This window comes from Botryllus schlosseri, chromosome 12 (assembly GCF_051294905.1).
Source record: "Botryllus schlosseri isolate E-star chromosome 12, Bs_hap1, whole genome shotgun sequence".
Classification (NCBI taxonomy): Eukaryota; Metazoa; Chordata; class Ascidiacea; order Stolidobranchia; family Styelidae; genus Botryllus; species Botryllus schlosseri.
The window spans coordinates 19,700,361-19,726,032 of NC_137247.1; the positions used below are offsets into that span (position 1 = coordinate 19,700,361).

At 40.7% G+C, this 25,672-nt stretch overlaps 1 protein-coding gene across 2 annotated transcripts in view; it reads right to left on the bottom strand.

Annotated features, from left to right (window-relative positions):
- Positions 1-7,301: 7,301 nt before the first annotated feature.
- Positions 7,302-25,672, bottom strand: part of LOC145451544 (uncharacterized) — a 30,567-nt gene continuing 12,196 nt past the window's right edge. For both annotated transcript variants that reach the window (XM_080329756.1, XM_080329755.1), the window contains 5 exons: positions 24,554-24,796; positions 18,635-20,061; positions 18,453-18,526; positions 8,646-8,713; positions 7,302-8,485 (listed from right to left, as the gene is read on the bottom strand). In XM_080329756.1, coding sequence (XP_080185882.1) covers positions 7,455-8,485; positions 8,646-8,713; positions 18,453-18,526; positions 18,635-20,061; positions 24,554-24,796 — 2,843 coding nt within the window. In that variant the 3' untranslated portion in view covers positions 7,302-7,454. The remainder of the gene's footprint in view (positions 8,486-8,645; positions 8,714-18,452; positions 18,527-18,634; positions 20,062-24,553; positions 24,797-25,672) is intronic.

A 25,672-nucleotide genomic window follows, 5' to 3' on the forward strand; every position in this document is an offset into this window, starting at 1 on the left:
ATTACTTATTATATTGATAATTCTTGTTTGTTTATTATAATCCTTGCATGCGCACGTCGTGCCCAAACATATTACTACTACCGTCCCGCATCACGCTGTTCGCTTTTGCCCCGCAGTTATAGTTGTAGCCTACTGTTAAGTGAGCCAGCGCTAAGCGCGAAAATTTTCGATCATTCATGATAAAATCTGTCAATAAGATGGGGAAATGCATATATTGCTATCAATTTCTTGTCCTCTCTACTCACGTAATCAGATTTATTACCTGTAGAGCTGAGTGAGGTGTCTCTGAAACTGTAGAGCCCGTAAATAATAATTCAACATCTTCGGGCGGGTGGACTCGTTGGTATGACTTCGTTACATGATGGTATTTCGTGACCTCCTGTCTGCTATATTAAAAGATATAGAATCGCCCAAACGTACTAAACTAAAAATCACACGATTTCAAATTGGTATTCCTTCACTGGCATAATTCTTCCCTGCGAGATGGGCATTTTTTCTTGTTAGGTTCAGATTGACAAGACCGGAACATTCAGCGCCAGTCATTTAGGCGCATATGGACAATTAAACCTATGTATTTTGTATATATAACGAAGTTTTCGGTCAGCATAAGGACAGGATTTTTCGGCCAAGGTTTTCTCACTGCCCATCGTTCTGGCACACTTCTTGGAGTCGCATGTTACATTGCCTAAAACATGGTGCGTCGTGGCACGATGATGGCCAACGCCGATATGCCTATTTTAATAAATCTTGCGTAGGCCTACTTTTTCTTGGGGGAAGAGTACCCAATAGTCAAGATATTCAGCAACTTGAAATCGCTTTTTTTAAAGTTGCATAAATTTTCAAAAAATACATTATAATTTATTCTAATTCACGAAATAATTTGGGGCCCCCTTCGAGCTCGTCCCCCATTGGGGGGTCTGGAGTGCGGCAGATACGGCCCTGCCTATTATAACCCTTAATGTGGTCTGTGATCGATAGCTATACTTACAGATCCTGCGTTGTCGTTGTTTGTGGTCAGTGGTGTCAGTGTTTTTACACTAGATCTAGTGTCTTTTGATTTGACCTAGTGTCCTAGTGTATTTTCTTTCGAAATTCGGCAAACCTGGCGTTTTTTTACTGAAAAAATATTTGTAAATGAGGATCCTATTTTCATGTGCTTCGAATAATTTATACCGGTACTTGAAGAGATAGTAATTATTATCCGTCTAAACTTGCCCATTTAGCACAATAGCGGTCAGTCCTACATGTATTGTAGAATGTGGAATTGCAACGGCTATCAGTGTGCAAAGAAAATGCTCTCTATACCCGTTGCTGTTGTTATTCACATTTTGGGTCTCTTTATCAGGTACTTAACGTACGTGTTTGTGTGTGTGTGTGTGTTGGGGGGGGGGGATCCGTGCATCACCAGCCATGAACATCACCGCACGTCACTGGATCAAAGTCAACAAAAATTGTGTTGACCAGAGTAATTATTCTGGATGTTAAGAAAACTTACTAACAACTTGCTGCAATATTGATAAAATAGACACTTACGTGACCTTTGACATGAACCAATCAGGTTGCAGCAGGATGTAAACAAAGAACAAGCCCGGGCAAGCTTACTATGAGCTCATACGGAAAAGGGTTGAAAAATATAGGTTTGTAGCAAAATTACATTGAATTGGGAATAGCTGGCTTTGGTGAATGGTAATAACGTAGAGCTAGTATGTATTTGCAGTGTTATAACCTACAATAAGCATGAATGGTGGCAAGCACGCATCAGCATGGTATGTCCAAATGAATGAATTTCTGACAACTTTTCGGATGAAGCGCAACTATTGCTGTATTATCCTTAGTCGTATACTATAGGATTGTCGTACCGAATAGCATGTATTGGAGGAATCTTGAGTCAGGATATGTGTGGTATCCATTATGTGGGCTTGGCGTTATATGCGTTCTATTTATGGAATCGACATTCGTATATAGTACAGTCTACAGTCTGTATCATTATCTAGCAAATTACTGTTACACTGGACACTTGCCTGCATATTCAATGATCGTAGGCAACATGATCCGTTCCCAGCTGAAATCTAGCTCTTGTGTTGAATCTATCAGGATAAATGCCGGATAAACACTGTGCTAATAGCCTGTGTAACATGGAGATGGCTACCCAGACCATTCCTGGTGTGCGCTTTTACCTTTCCCAGAGCCAATAACATGCATGGAAGAATGTAAAATCTGGATAAAGGCATGTGGACTTCCTTGTAGTCATCTGAATTCTCATTTTATAATTAAAATGACATATCTATTATTGTACCAAAAATATTGAATCGTGACATAATCTAGATGAAACAATTCTGTGTTTCAAAATGAGTCCAATCTGAAATGCAGTCACACTTGATGCCACAATCGACTTGGTGTGTGTCTCGTTTTATACCACTCCAGTCTTGTTGCCTGATGGTGTGTAATGTATTAAAATTGTTGAGAGCAATATATATTCAATAACGAGATGAATGGTTGAAATTGGTAGCGGTGATACGTTGCATGAGTCGGACGAGTACGCCTTGACAGGTGCCTGCACAGCAGTATTGCTCTGTAAAATAAACATATTATATATTTTGTGCAGGCTTGATGGATTTCTTTTATGAAGCTGCAGAAAGAGGAAGTCGATGGATAAAACGCAAGAAAATCAAATTTCTGGAAGAAGTATAGAAGCACAAAACAGGAAACTCGTCCAGGAAAATTACAAATTGACGGACAATTATTGCTAGTGAAGTTCAGTTCTCAGAGGAGCATCATAATGTCAAAAGATGCGGAGAAGCTGAAATTTTATGCTAGACTACATTAAATTCTTTCTGAATTGTCCGACTTATCCTACTGACGTCAAATTTATAGTATTGCTGTAAGCATAGTATTAAACCATTGGGTCAGCCACATGTAACTGCTTCATTAAATCGCGATTTGGCCATGTAGATATGTGGTTCTTCAAAATGCACCATTTGCATTCATTCATGATTTCTCAAATCTAGAATGATTTATTGACTGTCAATAAATCACATACAACTTTGAAAGGATTGATGGATTGTGGTACACTTACTTTTGTGCAGGAAATATTCACAGGGAGCATTTCAGATCGAAATACTAGTTAAATATGTGGATTCGACAAGAAATGCAAGAAAATGATGGAGTTCAGCTATGGTGAGCCAGGCAATGCTATCATGGCAGAAAAGGGATTCACCAGTGAGTCTGAAATCAAGAAATTGAATCTAGATTTAAATATTCCTGCACATGATTTACACAACGTCAAATGCCTGAGCCAGACTGTTCCACAACAAGAAAGATGGCGAGAGAACGTATTCATATTGAACAGCTGATCGGAAGAATCAAGGAGTATAAAATTTTGACCGGTGTCATACTATGCAGCATTGTGTATCACAACTAACCAAATGTGGACTAATTGCATACTCTAATTCAAGATTGAAAATTAAAAACGAATGATGCAACATATTCTGCAATTGTGCAAATTCAGTTCCATTGTGAATATCGTAATGCCTAATAGCATGCTACGGATCGTATTTGCGCGGTGCCAAGGTCAGTCTGTACCAACAGTGCATGTCTAGATATTCCAGTGGTGTGCATTGAAGCTCATTTCGATGCCCAATTTGTTGAATGAACAATTCTCCAGATGAAAATGTTCTAGGATTATTTGTGTTTGGTGGAATGTTATAAAACTGAAGACACCAGATACACCAAAATCTACCTTGAGGCAGGAGTTGATCGGTTGCGAGTGCGGTGGAGAGATTGCTTGTCAATCACGATGGAGCTCACTGATGCTGATGCAAATCACAATATAGTCCTTTTAGCTTCAGGTGCTGGCTTGTCTTAATCAATGCATATGCATGAGAGCATATATCAGAACCTAATATGAAAATAAATCATGGTTAAAATATCTATTGCAGTAGTCTCTAAAAAAATGTCTTTTTCGCCTTACTTACCCTGTCTTACAAGTGCAAGACGAATCAATAATGGATTTTCCGAGAACGTGTATTTCCATTGAGTGTGTTATCTCACTTTTCCGCAAGTTGCGATAACATTGGCTGTTCACTAGAATATTGCTTCCAAAAAGAGTGGATTGTCTCCTCAATCTTTATCCCTAAATCGTGTGCGTAGCGCTCCATGAAATACTTCGTAGCTTTCTCCGCGGTGTTAGAAGAAGATGCTGTTCCACTCAAATCCATAAATTCGATAGAATCTCCATAGCTTTCAAGTTTCATAATCAATACACAAAAATTGTGATGTGTGGCAGCAGCTATATTTTATAGTATATATATTTCTGAACATGAGATGTGCTTGAAAATTTTGCTCGAGACCTGGAGCCTATGAAATCGTCAAAATATGCATTACCACAATCCTATAGTATAGTATACAACAATCGTCGCTTAATCCAAAAAGTTGTCAAAAACCCGTGCATTTGGACACAGCACGCTGGTGCGTACTTGCCACCATTCATGTTCATCCTAGATTAAAAGCTGCAACTTCATACTAGCTCTACGCTATTACTATTCATTTTGGCCAGTCATCCCCAATTCAACGTAATCTTGCTTAAAACCTTCATTTTTCAACCTTTTTCCATAAGAACTCATAGTAAGCTTGCCCGGGCTTGTTCTTTGTTTACACCCTGCTGCAACCTGATTGGTTCGTGTCAAAGGTCACGTAAGTGTCTATTAAGCACAAAATTAAAAAATATGCTAAAGAGCCATATCTCACACCCAAAAGAGCCATATATGGCTCGCGAGCCATAGGTTCCTGACCACTGAGCTAGGGTAGTCAAGCTAATCATGGAGCGGTACGCTACACCATGAACAGGAGCATTCCCGTATTCATTGTTTATTGATATAGTATCATTGCAAAACTCGTAGAGGACCATGACCAACGTAACTCCGCCACACTCCTCACTAAAATGAACAAATTAGTTGCTAAACGGCCGCTTTGTAATTCTGGTTTGTAACCATTCCTGGTGAATGATAGTGTTCACAAACACTTCGGGAGCTTCCCCGCAAGACCGACGGCCATAACTCGACAAGCCAGCGAGATATCATCCGCACGATGCACGGCTTTGGCATACCAGTCCACCACCGATCAGATAAGACTGACAAATTTAATGAAATTTCGTGATTGATGATACGCTAAATCCAATTCGGAAAACTTACAGCGCACTTGTAATTGGAGCTGTTCCCTGCGAAATCGCCAACGCAAAAATGGTGTTGGTCATCTGGTGTCGCGTCTAACTGGTTTGGCAATGGACTATAGCTGTATATCTCATTACATATGTCCATTGGCAAAACTTTCACGATGTCCAGGTCCACTCCCATTGGCGATGGTTGCCACATCAGAGTTTCACCTTTGACATAATACGTATGGAAACCATGTATCAGGTGTTAGAAACCTGTTTATGTTTACTTAATCAGGTTGGGTACGTCAAATTATAGTGACTGTAGGTATTCATTCTTTTTTTCGGACACAAATAATAGTGATTTTTAGTTATTCTTTGGTTCTTTGTTTTCTTTGCGTGCGACATGCAGCCAGAGTTCAAAGAACCTGTTCCACAACTTTGATCGACCACAGATGTTTCACTGACTTCAACTGCTATTGAAATAGGCCTACATTACATATGGAATACTGTTTTGGTCTCTATGCTTCAAACTTAAAATTTACGTTATATACGATTAGTCCTTGTATAGGTGGATAAAAGCGTTTAATGTACCGATTTAGGAATCCGGTCCGCCAACTACTTCATTCCCCCATATCCGGCCCGCCGACTGGAGAAGTTGCCTGCCCCTGCACTAGAAGTTCGACTGTTTATATAGCTGCTATCTGTCTTGATTGGTATACGTCCTACCTCAACGAAATCCTGCATGGGTGATCTGATCAATCATAGTTAATATTTTATTATCGATTTTACAGTCACTATAACTAGTAACCTACAGAGGTGGTCAAAGTAGTCAAGAAAGCTACTCAAGTAGAAGTAGAAGTAGCGGCAAACAAATCTACTCAAGTAAGTAGAAGTACTTCTTCCATAAGCCCCCTAAAACTACTTGAAGTAAAAGTAGAATTGACTGACTTTAAATCTACTCAAGTAAGTAAGTAGTTTTGAAAACAGTCTTAATTCGTTCGCATGGACTGTCAAAAAGCTGCAAATTGAGCTATGCGGAAGGTGCAGAGAGCTTGATTCGTATTGATGCATCCGAGGAGGTACCAATTTCCGACAGAATAAGAATTCTTTCGCATCATGGGATGCAAATTGTAGTATTGATATGAAAATGCGATACTAACCCTTTGTTTACTAGAAGACCCCGTTTTAGAGGATATCATGGCATGGCGCCCTACCCCATATTAAAAGGCCCCAGATTTAGGCGAAGAGCGATACGTAAAAGTTGTATCGGATACGGTTTCAACACTTTTCGAGATTAGTATACGTTAATAACAAATCTTGTGGATCGTAAAATTTATATTTAGTGTTGGTTTATTTTCGGAAAATAGAGGCATTTACCACACTTGCTTTTATGCTTCAACATGTATGTTCTGCAGACAAATGAACTGAAAGTAATTAGAACTCAAAGTATGGTACTCAGAATTGAAATTGAAATACAAATACCACTTCTAATAATTGAAAAATATATTTCATCTGTTTTGTCCATAAATCTTCAAAGGTGATCTGCTAAAACAGGTGTAACGTTCAAAAAAGCCGGATTTTCCAGATTAGCAGGACACGCCATGGGCTGCTAGATTACGATGTGATAGGCAATTGCTAGATTGCGAAACAGTAGTTGCAAACGTTATGGTGGGCCATATTTACTGTGTTGAAATATTTGGTATGGGCGACAATGCGGTGTGAGCGGAACCAAGCAATCCGGTACCTAAATTATATTCATTCGTCACTGATACTTTAGTGAAAACATATTTGTCACTCCAAAACTACTGTGTGCGAAGCGCAACAAAATATCTGGGCTTTACTTGACTTTTCTGAATATTAAATGTTGGTACTCCGTGAAAACGGCCCCGAAATTCCTCAGGCCAATCTTTCGTATTGGAGGATTAAACTACTTCTACTTGACAAACTGTAAATAGCGAAAAGTAAGTAAGTAGATCACAAAATATTACGAAGTAGAAGTAGAGAAAATCAGATCTACTTGAGTAAGTACCAGAAGTAGAGGAAAACTACTTGAGTACTTGCAAAAAGTAGAAGTATTTCGTTACTGACCACCTCTGGTAACCTAGGCGTTAAAATACAATTTGTTACTATATACTGTTACATCAATATACTGGATTATTCATCTTTGCTGAAAACACACCATTTGATCGTTACAAAATGATGTTGGTGTTGCCATATCGTGTCTATGCTGAGAGAAGCAATTACCAAATATATCAATCAAATATCGAGCGATATTACGAATGCTTGTGGCCTCATGTCACTTTTAACTCCAGATGTCACACCGGCAATTCCAGTTGAGAATCACAGCAATTCCATAATTCACCGTTTGTGCTTGTATTATTCCGCATTCAGGACACGGACCGTTTGTCTGTTTCTTTTGAGATGACTTTTCAAGTACCCAATCGTATGAAAATGCATGGGTCTGTTTAAATCCGTTTGTAGTCAAATCTATATACATCGGGACAGACCGCTTTGATTCCTTTTCGCTGAGTAGGATCGACTGGGCGATCGAGTATCCTGTGCAGTCGAAAATGTCAGAAACGTTGTGCGTGAATTTTCCAGAAGGGTGAAACTCGAAGCCCGATATATTACAGGACAGAGTGCTAAGTACTGAATAACTTTTCAGACAAGAGAAAACATTGTAATTCAAATTCTTTACATCGGGGTCCTGAAAAATATTTTTTATCTCGGCCAAACATTTTTTTATTATTGTCTCGTTGTCCAGCATCATGGCAACAGCAAACTTATTCTTGCTGTAATAAAGTACCGGTCTCATTGGACAGGGTGATGAGAAAAACCAAAGGTTACTCAAAAATCCTCCAATTTTGCAGAAATGATCCGATTCAAATTCGATGGTTCTTGAAGCATCCACGGACCAGTTGCAAATATGCTTCCCACCACTGTATAGCACATCGACCGTCATGTTGTCAGTCTCGTCGCCAGGAAGGCACCATGTCGTTAATCTCACTTTCGCCTTCTTCATCATAGAATGAGCGGTGATATCCAATGTAGGTGTGACCCCTACTTTTCCATCCGGCCATCCATTTGGATTTATCTCTGCTGCTACGGTGACTTGTTGTGTTTGATGAAAACATCCTCTGGGAAATGTCACAGAGCACCCGCCTATATTTATTGTTTTACCATCAGGCCCAACACTCTCGGTAATCTTTTCGAAGGGATACAAGTCAGTATGTAAAGGTGCTCGATAAGTGTTTCCTTGATTTTCGAAATTAGCCTGAGGACGTCCGTCTTGATCATGCGACGAGATATTGCTCTTCCGCTCGGATTCAAGATCTAGTTATTTGAAGCGGAAATTTAGTTAATCGGGTTACGGTAGTGATTACAAATTATACTCAATAATAATAATAAATAATACAGTGTGTTTCATTATACCAACACTACTGTGACGATAGGGTAATTGTCTCCTTGAGAGAATGAGCCAGAGAACATATACCTTCAGGGATTAGAAGCGGGTTGTGGTGCCCAGTGTCTTGCAATTCATTGTGATCTTCAGCCTTATTACTCAATGTGGACTTCTGTGAATGATAGAAAGGTTCAGTTTGCACTTTTGGAACACTCGAGTAGAAATAGAAGTAACGTCGTGGATTTCCATCAAAGTACAATGAGGCCAACATGTAGTGAGTCATCATAAAGTTAGCTTTGTTTTTTGTTTTTGAAAATTAAAAACTGTTACCTACACAGGTGGGAGTGCTCAAAAAACATAGCACGTGAGTAAGTTGGCTTAGTACAACTAAGCAAAGTCTATACTTGTGAGTACTCCGCAAAAATTGAAATAATTTCTTCGCTGGCCACCTCTGTTCGTTGCTCACTCATGTTACCAATGTACCCTCTAAGCCAGTGGTTCCCAAACGGTGGGGAATTCAATGGTTTCTGGTGGGGAATAGACGTATATACAAGTATATACAGGACAGTATACATATTCACGAATACACATGCGCAATTATCATTACCAGTTAACTGCTCTGGAATATATGTATCGAAAATTATATTGCGTGTTGTCCACAAAACCTCATTTGTAACTGTGGATGGCCAATGATGGCGTCACAAACGCATCCAGCACGACTAGTTGACGTGAAATACCGCTTTCGCGAAATTTTGAGCGTTACTGGTATCGGTTCACAATACGTTTTATGTTGCAGTTATAGCTGCTCTGTGATGACAAAAGTGCTGGGTAGTGGGGAACAGGGCCGAAACTGGCGCATTCCAAACCCCCCAATTGGGGGACGAGCTCGAAGAGGCCCTAAATTATTTCGTGAATTAGCAAAAATTAAAGTATTTGTTTAGAAACTTATGCCACTTTTTCAAAAAAAATTCGCGCTGGTTGCGCGATTTGATATTGCCGATTATCTGATTATTGGGTACCCTTTCCCCACGAAAATACGTAGAATTTATAGAAATGGAGACTTCGGCGTCGGCCATTACTGCGCCACGACGTACCAAGGCATATGAAGTTATAGGTCATGTAACATGCAGCTCCGAGAAGTGTGCCAGAACGATCAGCAGCGAGAAGACCTTGGCCGAGACGGAATGGCCTTGTGGTGACCGAAAACTTAGCTTTCACTATCTATTCTCTCAAAGCCGCGCACAATTAAGAAACGGTGATATACTCTCTCCTATTCGTAAAATGGCCGAGCAACCGGGGCATATATGCCTGTCGCCCCTAAGGTGTGATGTAACAATCGTATCTATATCTGAACTCGGATACCGTGATATGCGTTGAGTCGACCTTTGTTGGTATAGGTCGATTTTGATGGTGTTTCACACCATGATAATTCTTGAAACTTGGTATGTCATGTCGTGATGGTGATATTTAACACTGTCCTAAGTTTCAGGGTTTCTACTCAAAGTTTAGGGTAGTAATTCCGTTTCCAAAGCCGAGTGTGTGCTGATCCGTCATGTATCGCAAACATATTTCACGCAAAGCCGGTATTGGTCTCCATTAATTTTAACGATGCTCCTTAGCTAGATCCGTCATGAGCTTTTACATGGTATGTCTTGATTTTAGTATCGAACGCTGTGCCAAGTCTCAAGGTTGGCACTCAATGATTAGGGCAGCAATTTCGTTATCAAGTTCGAGTATGGTAGAGATGTGCGCTGATCTGACACTTAGCCTACCTAACGCATTGCGGATTTCACGCAAAAGCCGGTGTATCTGTGTTCCATACTGAGATAGGTGATGAGATGATGATATCATGAAACAGTTTACTAACATCCTCGGTTTGCATTCAAATATTTAGTTTTATTTTATATTCTCCAATGTCAATTTCACCGTGGAATGGTGGCCTTCGGGCCATTTGCTCACAATTACAACCCCTGTCAAGCGCGATAGCTGTTTCGTTTTCGATGGCGGCTAACAGCTTATCGCTTGATCAGCCTATTCCTCAGTAAATTTTACGCAAAATTCGGCGTTGATCAATTCGTATTAATTTTGACAGTGTACCATACCGAAAACGGTCATGAGGCTACTTCTCGATGATTTCATGTAACAGTGTACCAAGTTTTCGGCTTTCATCCACGTATTTATTCGGTAATATATTTTCCGAAGGCGATTTTGCAGCAGACATATAGACAGTAGACACTATAGACCGTAAGCCGTATGTGTCGTGTGACAATCTCCAGCCTCAAGGTCAAAATCTCCCAAGCTGTACCGGGACCGAATTTCCGAGGCTGCTATCCGTAGTTCTTCAGAATGATGTTTTGGATTCAATATGACATTTCCTTGTCCAATCTATGAGATAACAATTGCGTATGTGTCCGAACTCGTTGACCTTTCCAGTAAGGCATACGCAATCTCTCGATTTATAGTCATTTCCATTTCTGCAGATAAGTAGTCAGGTCAAGTGCGAACATGAATCGTGTTGAATCTTTGCTCCGTACGCCGTTTAGCCAGCTGCCTTTAGAGCAAAAATTAGAGGTAAAGCGTCTAGGTCCGTATCAGCCTAGAAATTGCCCATTGGTCCAATCGTACGCCGGAGGAAAACGCACTCGTGCCTTTTCTTCAGCGCATTTCGATAAAAATGAATGGCTTACTTATAGCGAGGATAAAAACGCCTTGTTTTGCTTTTACTGTCTTTTATTCGACAGTGCCGGTACCGGAAGCAGTGGCTCTTGTTGGAACAAAATTGGTTATCGCGATCTGAAGCATTTGTCAGAGCGTGTGAAAGCGCACCAAAAATCCCAAAATCATTGTTTACGGGAAATTCATGTGACCATCATGAACGTTGAAAAACGCTACTGTGACGTCATATTGATAACAAGTCGCTTGCGGCCCTTGCCCCACCACCCGATATTGTCACGAGCCGCCACTGCAATATACATATATGTTTAATTGTCCATAGGTGGCAAAATGGCTGGTGCCGAATGTTCCTGTCCTGGCGATCTGAACCCCACAGGGCAAATGCCATCCCGCAAAGAAAATTATTTGCCAGTAGAGCAATACCAATTTGCAATAGGGTGTTCCTTTTAGTTTTGGCGATTTCCATATCTTTTGACATAGCAGGTCAACAAAAGGAGTGGAGACAAATTTGATATGGATCCCTGGCCACATGGGAGTTGGACAAAATGAAACGGCTGACGAACTATCAAGAGCGGCTGCATCCACGGATTACGCAGATGACATTGGAGAACCAGGTGAACTGTGTAATTCAGAAGTGAAAACGCTCATAGCATCCATATGCCGCGAGAAATGGATTGAAGACTTCAACTCGTCATATGACGGGTCCGCATATCACAAAATACACGCACCCATCGCAGAAATTCCTGCGCCGCCGAATTTTTCACGAAGGCACTCCTCCATTATATTGAGGTTGAAATCGGGACATTGTCGGTTGAATTCTCATCTTCATCGTATAAAGTGTCACGAAGATGGCCTGTGCCACACGTGCAAGGCCGAAGAGACGGTCGAACACTTCCTGCTTGTGTGCCCAGTATATGCTTCTCAAAGACAATATTTTAGGGGTGCGGCTAGACGGAACAATGTCGACATGACAGTACGGGCCCTATTATCCAGTCCATATACAATTCTGACTGTCATTGAATTCGTATTGGCTACCCGATTAATCTAATTATTTGCGGATATATTATTTTCGACGTGGTCTGGTGCACAAGACCTTAGTAGTTAAGCACCATTAACCCCACATACAACAACAACAACGTGAATAGCTATAGCATTGTTGGTGATTCGAGTTTGTAATTATGAATGTTACGTCCACGGCAGTTCATTTCGCGCCGTAGATCAGGAAGAAAATGTGTATTTGAAAACTGCTTTGTCATATTCGTGTCGCCATATTGTCTGCTATTCTCTTTGATCAATCAACGTATCGCGTAATCCAAGATTTCGACCTGGGTAAGCTACATCGAATTCGCGAGTGATATTGGTCGTCGGCGCGACAGTAACTTAAATTTGAGGATTTGGAGAAGCGTTTGGGCCCCTAAACCTGAAGACGACGTTGTCGTTACCTCTAAAAGACATGTTTATTAGGGTGGTTCAAAAATAACTTTTTTGGTCAAATCTTGCGGGCTACTCGATTAAATCGTCAGGTTGCCTGAAAAAACAATGTATACCAAATTTCAATCAATTCCAACCGGTAATCGCCGATTTCGTAGAGTTTAAAAAAAGTCAAAACTATCCCTATGATACAGTGCAACTGAAATAGCAACGGTACCAACGGCAATCATGTATATGACGGTGCCAGCGAAGCCAATGAGGTAACTGAAATATTATTCATATAATGTAGCTTTCTATATCATATTTATGAGACATTCTTAGTCTTGACATGAGTAATAAAATATATATCACACCATTCTGAGTATCATACTGTGAAAACATGTCACATAACTCACTAAAACATGAGCGTGTCAATGTTGCCGCAACGGTGATACCTCGAGCCGTCGCCACTTCAGGAGTACTTCAGAGAAACCGTAACAAATGACGCTTCAGGCGTGGCTGGTATACGCTGAATTGATTTAGTAGTGTAGGGAGTAGAAACCAGTGCCTATTTCCTCTTGTTTTAGTTTTATTACAGAATTGAATTGGAAAGCCTGTGGAATATATGCAGCGTCGATCCAACGATGTTTACGTGCCTCTTATAGGGAAGGCAAGAAGTGAAACATTTTCCTCTGTGAGACTCCCGTCTACTCATGAAGTGATGCAAAGATATGTATTTCACTTGAAAGTACAGCGGCTGACTAAAAATCAGGTGGCAATACGTATCTGGAAAGAGCTGAAAGCTATCTGGAGCAGTATTCTTGAAACCACAACACCGGGATTACCATGTTGTAAAAGTAGGAAATCAGTAACATACAAAGTGAATCAGCTATGGAGAAGATATTGTAGAATTATGCGTAAAACCCGTCCCGGTGAACACGTATCCCAAAGGACGATTGATGAAGAGAAAGATTTTAAAATTCTGTTGACCAATTTGTTTGACATTTCGGCAGCAGGTGTAATGAAGCGATTAAATGAAGACGATTGTATATTTTTGGAACGTCAGCGTCGACCACGTGAATACGCATTTGACGTTAAAGATCCTGGTCTATGTAAGTGGTGAAGCTCTAAACATAAAATGAAGAAGGCTGGAGCAGAGCTGAGCTATGGGAAGAATCGCCTTCGACCTCGTCAAAACACATCTAACACTAGAAAACGACAAAGCCATAACCACGAGTCAGATGAAGCTGGATCGAAGCCCAGTAAAATATCCCGTGAAGAGACACAGATCGATTCTTCGTCGATAAGTTCACCCGAGGCTCTGAGACCGCATCATGGCAATGGATACTGAATATGGTGATAAAATTTTATATAAATAGGCTGTTGAAACATTTGAGCAAATTCACTGAAATTGAAGGCAACAACCTGCACCATCATACCAAAAGATAATTCCAGAATGTGTATGAAAGACAGAACAGTGAGATACATTTTGGAATTTGGCCAGCACTGCATTCATTTACCCTACATCGAAATGATGAAAATCTAAAAGATGGCAAGATTTCATCATATGTTGAAAACATAATTACTAATCACAACCACTACCACCAATATTAACGAATGATTGCGAATAAATTGACATTCTAACATTTCCAACAACTACCCTTTGAGGAGAGTTTATTATGGGGGATTATCACCATATTCAGTATCCATTGCCATGATGCGGTCTCAGAGAGCCTCGAGTGTACTTATCGACGAAGAATCGATCTGTGTCTCTTCACGGGATATTTTACTGCGCTTCGATCCAGCTTCATCTGACTCGTGGTTATGGCTTTGTCGTTTTCTAGTGTTAGATGTGTTTTGACGAGGTCGAAGGCGATTCTTCCCATAGCTCGGCTCTGCTCCAGCCTTCTTCATTTTATGTTTAGAGCTTCGCCACTTACATAGACCAGGATCTTTAACGTCAAATGCGTATTCACGTGGTCGACGCTGACGTTCCAAAAATATACAATCGTCTTCATTTAATCGCTTCATTACACCTGCTGCCGAAATGTCAAACAAATTGGTTAACTGAATTTTAAAATCTTTCTCTTCATCAATCGTCCTTTGGGATACGTGTTCACCGGGACGGGTTTTACGCATAATTCTACAATATCTTCTCCATAGCTAATTCACTTTGTACGTTACTGACTTCCTACTTTTACAACATGGTAATCCCGGTGTTGTGGTTTCAAGAATACTGCTCCAGATAGCTTTCAGCTCTTTCCAGATACGTATTGCCACCTGATTTTTAGTCAGCCGCTGTACTTTCAAGTGAAATACATATCTTTGCATCACTTCATGAGTAGAAGGGAGTCTCACAGAAGAAAATGTTTCACTTCTTGCCTTCCCTATAAGAGGCACGTAAACATCGTTGGATCGACGCTCCATATATTCCACAGGCTTTCCAATTCAATTCTGTAATAAAACTAAAACAAGAGGAAATAGGCACTGGTTTCTACACTTTACACTACTAAATCAATTCAGCGTATACCAGCCACGCCTGAAGCGTCATTTGTTATGGTTTCTCCAAAGTACTCCTGAAGTGGCGACGGCTCGAGGTATCACCGTTGCGGCAACATTGACACGCTCATGTTTTAGTGAGTTATGTGACATGTTTTCACAGTATGATACTCAGAATGGTGTGATATATATTTTATTACTCATGTCAAGACTAAGAATGTCTCATAAATATGACATAGAAAGCTACAATATATGAATAATATTTCAGTTACCTCATTGGCTTCGCTGGCACCGTCATATACATCATTGCCGTCGGTACCGTTGCTATTTCAGTTGCACTGTATCATAGGGATAGTTTTGACTTTTTTTAAACTCTACGAAATCGGCGATTACCGGTTGGAATTGATTGAAATTTGGTATACATTGTTTTTTCAGGCAACCTGACGATTTAATCGAGTAGCCCGCAAGATTTGACCAAAAAAGTTATTTTTGAACCACCCTAATGTTTATACTGCCACGGGAATAATTATTCTGGTCACGATGAAAATTTAATAACAAGTCGCTGCAATATCGATCAATTCAGAACAAGAATAAATATTTGGCAAAGAGCCATATCTTGTACCTAAAAGAGCCATATATGGCTCGCGAGCCATAGGTTCCCGACCACTGGCGTACAGGCTCAGCGGGGCTGCGGGGGTCCAAGATAAACGTTTTTTTATCGCGGCTGATGAAGTGCTGTTACGGTCCTGGTGGGGAATGAAGGCTCGGAATAAATCTGAAGTGGGGAATGAGGACAAAAAGGTTGGGAACCACTGCTCTAAGCGGTACGCTTGCGCGGCCGTGCACTGTTGACAAAATCTGCGCAAACAGAAATCTCTGTGCCGCGCACAAAAAATAAACAAAAGGATGACCTATAGTCGTTATACGTACTGTTGTCCAATGGACCGCGCAGTGAGTAGGTGAGGGCGCGCATGCTTGTGACATATTACAGGGAACATTGCATGTTACCAGGGCTTTGGAGCCGGAGCCCCGGAGCCGTGCATTTTCAGCGGAGCCGGAGCTGGAGCCGGAGCTTTACATCAAATTCAAGTGGAGCTGGAGCTGGAGCCGGTCGTATGATCACTTGAACAGTAGCTCCGGCTCCGATGTATTCCATAACATGCTATGCTTTTACTGATGGCCGAATCGACATAATTTAACGACATTCGTTCATAAAATTAGGAATTGTTGCCTCGTTTGCACAACTTTTTCTTACTAACCAGGTATTATGTTCATACATATGCGTCAAACATGGGTAGGCTGGATTTGCCGCCCTTACTCCAAAATTACTGTATTATATTTATACTCTCAATTTCATCATCAGGACATCCCCTATGACCAATTGTGTGTTTCGAAAAATAACGAAAACCATGCATGCAACAAAACGGGATGCTTATGTGAGCTGAGCAATTTACCTAATTAGTAATGAGATGAATAAATTAGCGGCGCCATACGATATAAACATGACCAATGACAATGATGCACATGTTGATTTGGAGGCGCGCCTGCCGCACGCCGAGAAATATTGTCTCTTTTTGGAATTGCACGAAAAAATGCACGATCTTCGTTTATATTTTTTAATCGTAGCGCCAAATTGGACAGTGTATTATCGTTTTTGCCTACGAATTGAAATTCATTCCTGTGCATGAACGTATATAGGGAAATGCATCGAAGCAGCCCAGATCGCAATTATAGTTCGCATAGAATTGTCGCGATGATCGTCAATGCGATGCCCGAACCCTGCCCTGGTGTTAAACAGAAGAATGCAATTAGCGATTGGAAGCGTGCTTTCCAATTTGTAAAAAAAATTGTGTGTATTCATTATTGTCTGCTCCATACACTTGAATTATTGAATTGTCGCGCAATGTCACTTGCGAGCTTGCAGTTTAATTGGTTACTGACTTGTACAGTGCACGACGCTGAAGTAAGTTCTCAAATATTGATGCAACACCAGATTCTCAGTGGCACCATGTCTGAGTTCATTCGATTTGTTTGAAGGGGATCCTTCTCTATTCCACTAAACTTGTTCGACGACTGACTGGATGGTAACGACCACACCAATATCGAACTTCAAGCCATTGGATATATTTGGTAAAAAGTGGATTTCTGCTGATAAGGTCGAGACATGCGCTCATTTCTGCAGTTACATGTGAACAAATCACATTATTTCAAGATTATATTGGACTGTATGGCTTGGTATTACCGATCACAGAACCGGTATTCAAACGTCACGTCACTGTTTCAATGCTGTACCATGTGTAAATGCAATGGCATGGAGTAATTTGCGTTCTCGTGCGGATAGGACGTCATCGACAGACGACTCGAGGTAATTATCTCGTCACAGGACTTTGCATACCCTCACAAAATGATGGTTCGTCGCGACGGCTACAACCGAACCATAGTAGCCTGAGCCGGAGCAGTGATATCAATGAGAACCGGAGCTGGAGCCGGGGCTAATTCGTGACAGAAGAGAGCGCTGGAGCCGGAGCAGTGATATCAATGATATCCGGAGCTGGAGCTAATTCATGACAGAAGAGAGATCCGGAGCCGGAGTTGGGACAGTTTAAAATTTATGACTGCACCAAAGCCCTGCATGTTACGATTGCAGAAATAGTGTCACGAACGTTCTCATAGCGCATTTGTATAAGCAGGAATGAATACCATAACTAATTCTAAGATTAATGAGAAACAGGACTTTTGAGGTATTCACAAGAGCAATTATAATGACTAGGCTACTCCTTCGGGTTCGATGTCGCTTGTATAACACCTTTGGTGTAGTTTGGATATTTTGAAAATACTATAACAACTAGACTAGCCTACGAGTCCGGACAACGTGTTGGCGCAATCTGCAATTGAAGGTTTAGGCTAATATTTAGTGTGTATCGTTATGGCTGATCTCAGCAAAGACTTATTCCCATACTTTGACTTACAGCCAAAATGATTCTAGAAAATAATATGTTCTTTCACAAAAGTATACCAGCGATAACCAATGATCGGTCTATTTTATGCACACACTATGGTTAAATGCTCGTCTACATGTGTATTAGGTCTGAGCGTTTTTCTAAAAAATGATAGCCAATGTTATTAACCAACACTACTGGAGGAAACCCGAATTGTTACCGTAGCAAGAAACCAGGAAGAAAATTTAGACTACAAAAACAGGGGTTGGCTATAGAAGTGTGAAGCAGAGAAATTAAATGGTATACACACAGTGGCCGACAAGAAGGGTATAAATGATTGCTTCCATACAAGCACGAAATAATTTTCAAATAAAACAAAGCATTTACCTGAGTTTGCCGTTTCCAAATACGGAATTCCTTTTTATGACTTGAGACGTATTCCGTAGTGTTCTATGTAAGATAAATATGAATCATTAGGTCCTGCTTCTTATCTGTGTCGTATTAGGTGATGCATTATTTATGGGTTTGAAATTGATTTGGTCGGATCAAAATACATACCTCCTTCGTAAATCGATTATTCCCGATCCCATGGTCAATGGTGTCAGCGATTTTGGTACTTAAGTTTTTTCCGGGCTTCACTTTAATACATGGGCAGAAATCATCTTGAACTTTGGCCAGAAACCTTGCAACCTCATTTACCGTATGGGCATCCAATGAGTTGGTAACCTCAAGTTCGATATTGGCAATATTCATTTTCCGGTTCCTGTAGCCCAGTTCAATGTTGCTTTGTAGCAAACTTAGGGCAACTCTATGATTGGAATATGCGTGCTTATGCATCTTCTTCATTTGATTGTTCAAATACTCCTCCATTTTCTCCACTTTCTCCTTGACTTGCACAGATGAGTTCCCGGCCGGTCGGAACAACTCTTCCAATCGTTTCGTTCTTGTTTCTTCAAGCATACCTGAAGCTAGTGGTACGACGATTCCACCTTTTCCCGTGAAGACTAATTTAAACTCTTTGCTAGGACAGAAATATACGAAATATAAAGCTTTCATTACATCTTCATGCAATCGTTTGCAACTAAGATCTTGCGAGGTCATTGCAGGAATTGAAATAGTCTCTCCTACTTTACAATGTGACTGAAAACGCAGAATTGCAGCTACAAAGTCTTCTAATCGTGCTATTCTTTTCCGATATGACAGTCTGTTAATACTTTCTTCAAGTAATATCATAGCCATATCGGAAAAGGTCTTCGAATCTAGCCCATGTCCCATTTTGCCAAGCTTTAAGATGATGTTACGATAGAACGGGTTGATACAAAAGTACCGGATTGCTTCATGTAGTTCAGAATTTTCCTTCTCGTCACCAAAGATTTCTTTCGTAACATCCTGTATTTGTTCATCGCAACACCCTGAAATCTGCAGCGCTGTTGTTGGATGTAAGAGGATATCCATATGTTCGTCGCAAGTCGTGCAAATAATGCGAGCGTCTGGAAATATTTCCCTTCTTGTAGAGGTAAGGTTGTAGAAAATATCCTCTTTCTCAGTCACATCTCCATAATGTATAATCTTGCTGGTGTATTTAGTCGGAAAACTCACATTTTCCACAAAAAAGACTACCAGTTCCGAATTTTCTTTCATCCATTTCAGTGCAGAAGAAATTTCGCCATGATCAAGATCTTTCATGCAGTCACCAATGACGGTTTCTACACTCATTTTACGTTCGTTGCCTCTGAAATTTTCATAATCCAAATACAGTCCAAGTTGACCGTCATCCATATTTTCGATGCAGTGGCAACAAGTAGCCGTTTTTCCAGTGCAGTATTGTCCTACAACCAGACATGTTTGACCCTTTTCAATATCAGATAGACCGCTTTGAAAAGAAATGCTCTGAATCCCCGTGGCGAGGTCTTGAAATTCGAGTGGGAGATACTCGAATTGATTTTTAGCGATGCGTAGAAATTTCTTCTTCAGATGAAGCAGAGCTGAAAGCATCCAAGCGATTTCAACGATGTTTATGCATATATACTGTCAATATTTTGGAGGGCCGATGCGCAGTGGTTTAGGGAAATGGCGTGGGCGTGGGGAGGGGGGGAGGGGGGTGAGTGTTTCATAACAATGACTTGACCTTACGAAGTACAAGTCAGAACTTAGTCGGGGAAAGACGAGTTCGGGTTTCCTCATCCCGGTACTGTGCCACACGGGCGTAAAATCCACTTCGTAATTGGGCCGTTGCTACCAAAGATCCTTATTAGTTGATTATTGCCGAAAACATATCCTTGTATACAACTATCTTAATATACTATACATTACATGGACCAGCCAAATTATACACGTCTAATGATATGTGGCATCACACAAACAGAATAGGTTTACATGCACAGCATATACAAGATCCTGGGATACCGGGGATGTGAAAATATTTAGCGATTTATGGGGGAAGTAGGCATTTCATATAAGATATAAAGAGATAGGGCTTCAGCTAATTCTATTTCGTTCAAAACAAGGGTGAACACAATACTAGTCGATTAGTAGAATGAGGTCGAGTCAAGAACGGCACTGACAACGAATTATTGGAGCAATGAAATTTAGCTACTAGCGATGATAAAGAATGATATCGCCTGAAATGTTGCATTGGTTTACCATGGGTTTCATTTATATCATCGATGAGTGAACACAGGTTGCCTTGGAATTAACGTACCATCAATTATGTATATAGCAAGCCGGCAAATAAGAGAAAAAAAAATCATATCCAACATTGAACAACAACCAGCATTTTCCAACGGTGCTATAATATAATCCATGTTCGTGTCACCGAAAGCAAAGACGCTCTATTTAAAAAAATTAGGTGCTATGATTTAGTTTCTGTATAATGAAGTTAGTGCATTCTACCAAGTGGGCCTATAGCAGAGGTCTCAAACACGCGGCCCGCCAGAGCATTTTGTGCGGCCCGCGACGATATTTTAGATTTGTATTAATTTAGCATTTTATATAAGTGTCACATATATCTTTTCAGGTTATAAAGTGAAAATTATCTCGTAAATTGCTCCGAAAGCCTGAAACTAATCATCAAACTTCACCATCACATCAATTGCAAACGCTACCTTGCAGTACAAGATTCACTATTTCACCACATTTCTAATTCATGATGACGAAACCTGACCCTTAACGATTCGTGACTGAAATTTGTGAGTTGAAGTTGGACGCGACCTTTCTTAGAATTACTCAGACGCGGGCTAACTCGATGGCAAAATGAAAATGACTCGAGTGGATTTGCCGTGAATTTGTTAGAACCATGAACGTAACAAACTAATCGCGTATCAGGGGAATAGTAATAGATGAGAAGGTCGCAGCTTGGTATTTCGCTAACTAAGCAGGTAGCTATGGCAACCATTGGCAATCTGTTAGTTACATCGTTGGTCGCTAAACCATGTTATTAGGGCCACTTAAAGGTACTGAGTACCGTAGTGGTACGCTCCAACGATGTAACAACAATGGACCGTTCGGCGTTCCGACATTTCAATCACTAGGACACATTCATTAATATATTTATATTATATTTATATTTTTCTGCTCCTATATTTAAAGATTGGCCGTGAGATTAATAGCCTACTTATCAGAAGTAGGCCTATATCCGAATCCTGGATTGGAATTACAATGATCAACTTAAAAATGTTTTGATATCAGATCAGTCTCTATTATCAATCTGTTAAATTCAGAATATTCATAGTAGCTGCAAAATTATAACCCGATAGCTTCTATGATGGCATCATACATTTGTCCGCCCATATGGTGTCTATATCTTATGATTAATATACATCAAGTACAACAACAATTCTATTGAAATAGTTATAAATGTGATGATCCTTTTCGTGCCCGGCCTAAATTGATACAAGACTAAATCCAGCACCGTAACTGCCGCACCCCAAACCCCCCAATTATGGGGGGGGCGAGCTCGAAAGGGGCCCAAAATAATTTCGTGAATTAGCAAAAATTAGCAAATATTTTTTGAAAATTTATGCAATATTTTTAAAAAATTTTCTCGCTGCGCGCGAATTCAAGTAGCCATTTGTCTTCATTATTAGGTATTGGGCCATTACCGCGCCACGACCTACCAAAACATACAATCAAGTTTTGGGCCGTATAACATGCAACTGCAAGAAGTGTGCCAGAACGATCGGCAGCGAGAAAACCTAGGCCGAAAAGGTCTATGCCCTTATGCTGACCGAAGACTTCGTTATATATACAAAATACATATAGGTTTAATTGTCCATAGGCGCCTAAATGACTGGCGCCGAATGTTGCTGTCTTTGCAATCTGAACCTCACAAGACAAATATCATCTCGCTGGGAAAAATTTTATGCCAGTGAAGAAATAGGCCTACCAATTTGAAATCGTGTGCGTCTCTTAGTTCAGAAGAGATAGAGACGCATAACCATTACACTACCGAGCGAGATAGTGTAATGGTTATGCGTCCGGCTTCTCGAGCGGTAGGTCGTGGGTTCGATCCCCGGCCGGGTCTTACCAAAGACTCGAAAAATGGTATCCGCAGCTATCCTGCTAGGCGCTCAGCAATCACGGATAGCATGGAGGAGAAAAAAAACGGGGGCGCAGACTAGATGACCTCATGGGGCCGTATCGCAACTCCGTCGCCATAGCATCTCGATGGTGCAGGCGAAAAAGAATATCATATCTCTCTCTCTCTCTCTTAGTTCAGAAGCTCACGTTTGGGCGATTCTATAATTTTTGTTATAGCAGACCGGAAGTCACGAAATAACATCATGTAACGAAGTCATATCAACGGGTCCGCCCGCCGAAGATGTTTAATTATTATTTACGGGCCCTCCCGTTTTCAAGACACTTCACTCGGCTCTACCGGTGAATCTAATTACGTGAGTAGAGAGGACAATAAATTGATAGCATAATATATATGCAATCGCCAATCTGATTGACCGATTTTATCATAAATTATCGAAAATTTTCGCGCTTCGCGCTGCCTCGCGATACAGTACAGATGATTTCGTGACAAACGCGAACAACGTGATGGGGGGGATGTCGTTTTACACCCTATGGGAGCCCAAGACCCACGTTTTTGGGGGCCTGACGAGGTACTGTCTCGCTCCTGCCAGTGGGTATACGCCCGAAGATGTTTAATGATTATTGAGTCGTCCTACTTTTTCAAACACACCTCACTCAGCTCTACCGGCAAATCTGATTACGTGAGCAGAGAGAAGATAAAAATTGATAACAATATATATGCAATTCCCGATCATACTGACCGATTCAATCATGAATTCTTGAAATTTTCCGCGCTTCGCGCGCTTACGCTACAAAAGCTGATTCACTAAACAAACTCCCAAGAATATGATAAATAGCGGTAAACAGGGTATCGCCGGAGGGGGGTCTAGGGGGCGAACCCCCCAGAAGTTCGGCCTATAACCCTATGGGGGGCCCAAGACCAAAGTTTTAGGGGGGGCCTGGCGAAGTGCTGTTACGGCCCTGACTAAATCACATTTTGACGACGTGTGTTTACTGTCAGTCTGCTGGATCGGCTCACTTTCAATAGGACAATTCATTCGCGCCAAATAAGACCTACTTGTAAAGACATAGAATACCTAGGCTTACCATATTTTGGAAATGTAAAAAGAGGACACTTTTTCAGAAATTTGAAACTTGTAAAACCGGGGAAGAATTCTCAAAAACCGGTGAATTTTTCCCACTTTGTGATCGGTTGACTAAAAAAAAAGGTCATCTTTCCGCTCAGAGCTCAAAATAACGTTTTACTCTCCGCATTGCTAGCTGGATGACTAAAAAAAAGGTCAACTTTTCACTCAGAGCTAAAATCACCGTTTTTCACTCCGAAATACCCGCCGGAGCGTCACTTCTGTGCTAATTTACGGCATATCACTCGCAATTTGCTCTAAATCTGACCTCAATTTTCAAAAAAGAGGACAAAAGGGCGTCCTCCGAGGACACTTTCAAAAAAGTCAAAAAAGAGGACAAATCCTCTTAAAAGAGGACGTATGGTAACCCTAAGAATACCCCTCTAAATGCTGCGGCCCGCGGCGTCGTCCAAACTGGAAAACTGGCCCGCGAGCACATTTGAGTTTGAGACCTCTGGCCTATAGGCTACTTTTACAGTTGCACGGCGGCAAAACCAGTAGTACTCCAACATTCGATTCGGAAACAAACCAGTCATCTGGATCTACTCGATTGCGCCTAGCCACATAACTTTAGGAATATTTTTGAGAATATTTATTAAAATTGTAACGACTCGCGTTACTATTGAATGAAAAGAAAGTATTTGCAATAAACATACGCTATTCATGGTTCATAGTGTCACTGTAAACAATTTGAGACTTGAGAATCTACTGAAATCATTATTATTGATGATAATGATAGCAGAATTAAATCAGTGAATAAAAATGATCATCAAATATGTTGTTTCCCTTGATATAATATCATGAGTAAACTTACTTTGTTTAAACTGCAATGTTTCTGAAGGCGAACCCCATTTGTTTTTTATCGTAGCACAAACATTGATCTGCAAAGTTTCGGTTTCCTTATTATTTTTGTACAACAGAAGTGGTGTCTTCCTATTGTAACAGTCTCCATTCACATCAAATGTATAGCTTGTTGCACGTTTGACTGGATCACACCGTATTTTAACGAGCACTGGAGAGAGGCATTCGACACTTAATCCCGTGGGAGAATCGGGCCCTGCAAAATTTGAAACATTTGTTTACAGTAGTTCCACTGACTGCTCCTCTAATACATAATAGAAGTTCTGTACCTCCAAGAAGCTCTTCTAATACATAGTAATATAAAATATGTACATATATTGTATATTATACGTAAATCAAAAATTGTAAAATCAACATTGCATCGCCAATCTCATTGGACTGTACTGTAGAGCCTACTACATTTCTGAGAATGGCGAGATGATGTTTATCTAGAAAAGCGCCTTTCGAGAGTCAACTATAAAAGTCATGGAATATACAACTCGACCAACTTCTCGAGTCCATAGAATCGATTGTTCATAACCATGGGTGAGCAAACCTCAGTGTAAGCGTTCCAATTATAGAATGTAAACGTGGAATGGCAGCGACCGATTTTGCAGCTTCGTTCCGCTTCGCTGAAGCTTTACTCAGACTTATTTTACGGCAGCTACTGGAGAATTTCTGGCAATCCAAAAGTGGTCTTCCAGAGCTCAGAATTTACTGAATCCGGTCTTGATCGAAAGCTACTGTCGCACTGATTTCGAAAATACCAATCAAAATATGGTCCGGCTCCGCACTTAGATGAAAAATCACCCTCAACATCTAAAATCCGCATTGTTCAGAACAATTGGATGACCGTAAAACAATGACCATAACAATGAGCCATTGCGGCTCTTCGATTGTTCGGACAATGCCGATAATTCAGACTTGGAGGGCGAATTCTAAGCGGTTCAGTGCCTGGTCATATTTTCATTTACATTTTCGGAATCAGTGCAACAGTAGCTTTCGATCAAGACCAGATTCAGTAAATTCTGAGCTCTGGAAGACAACTTTTGGATTGCCCGAAATCCTACAGTAGCTGCCGTAAAATAATTCT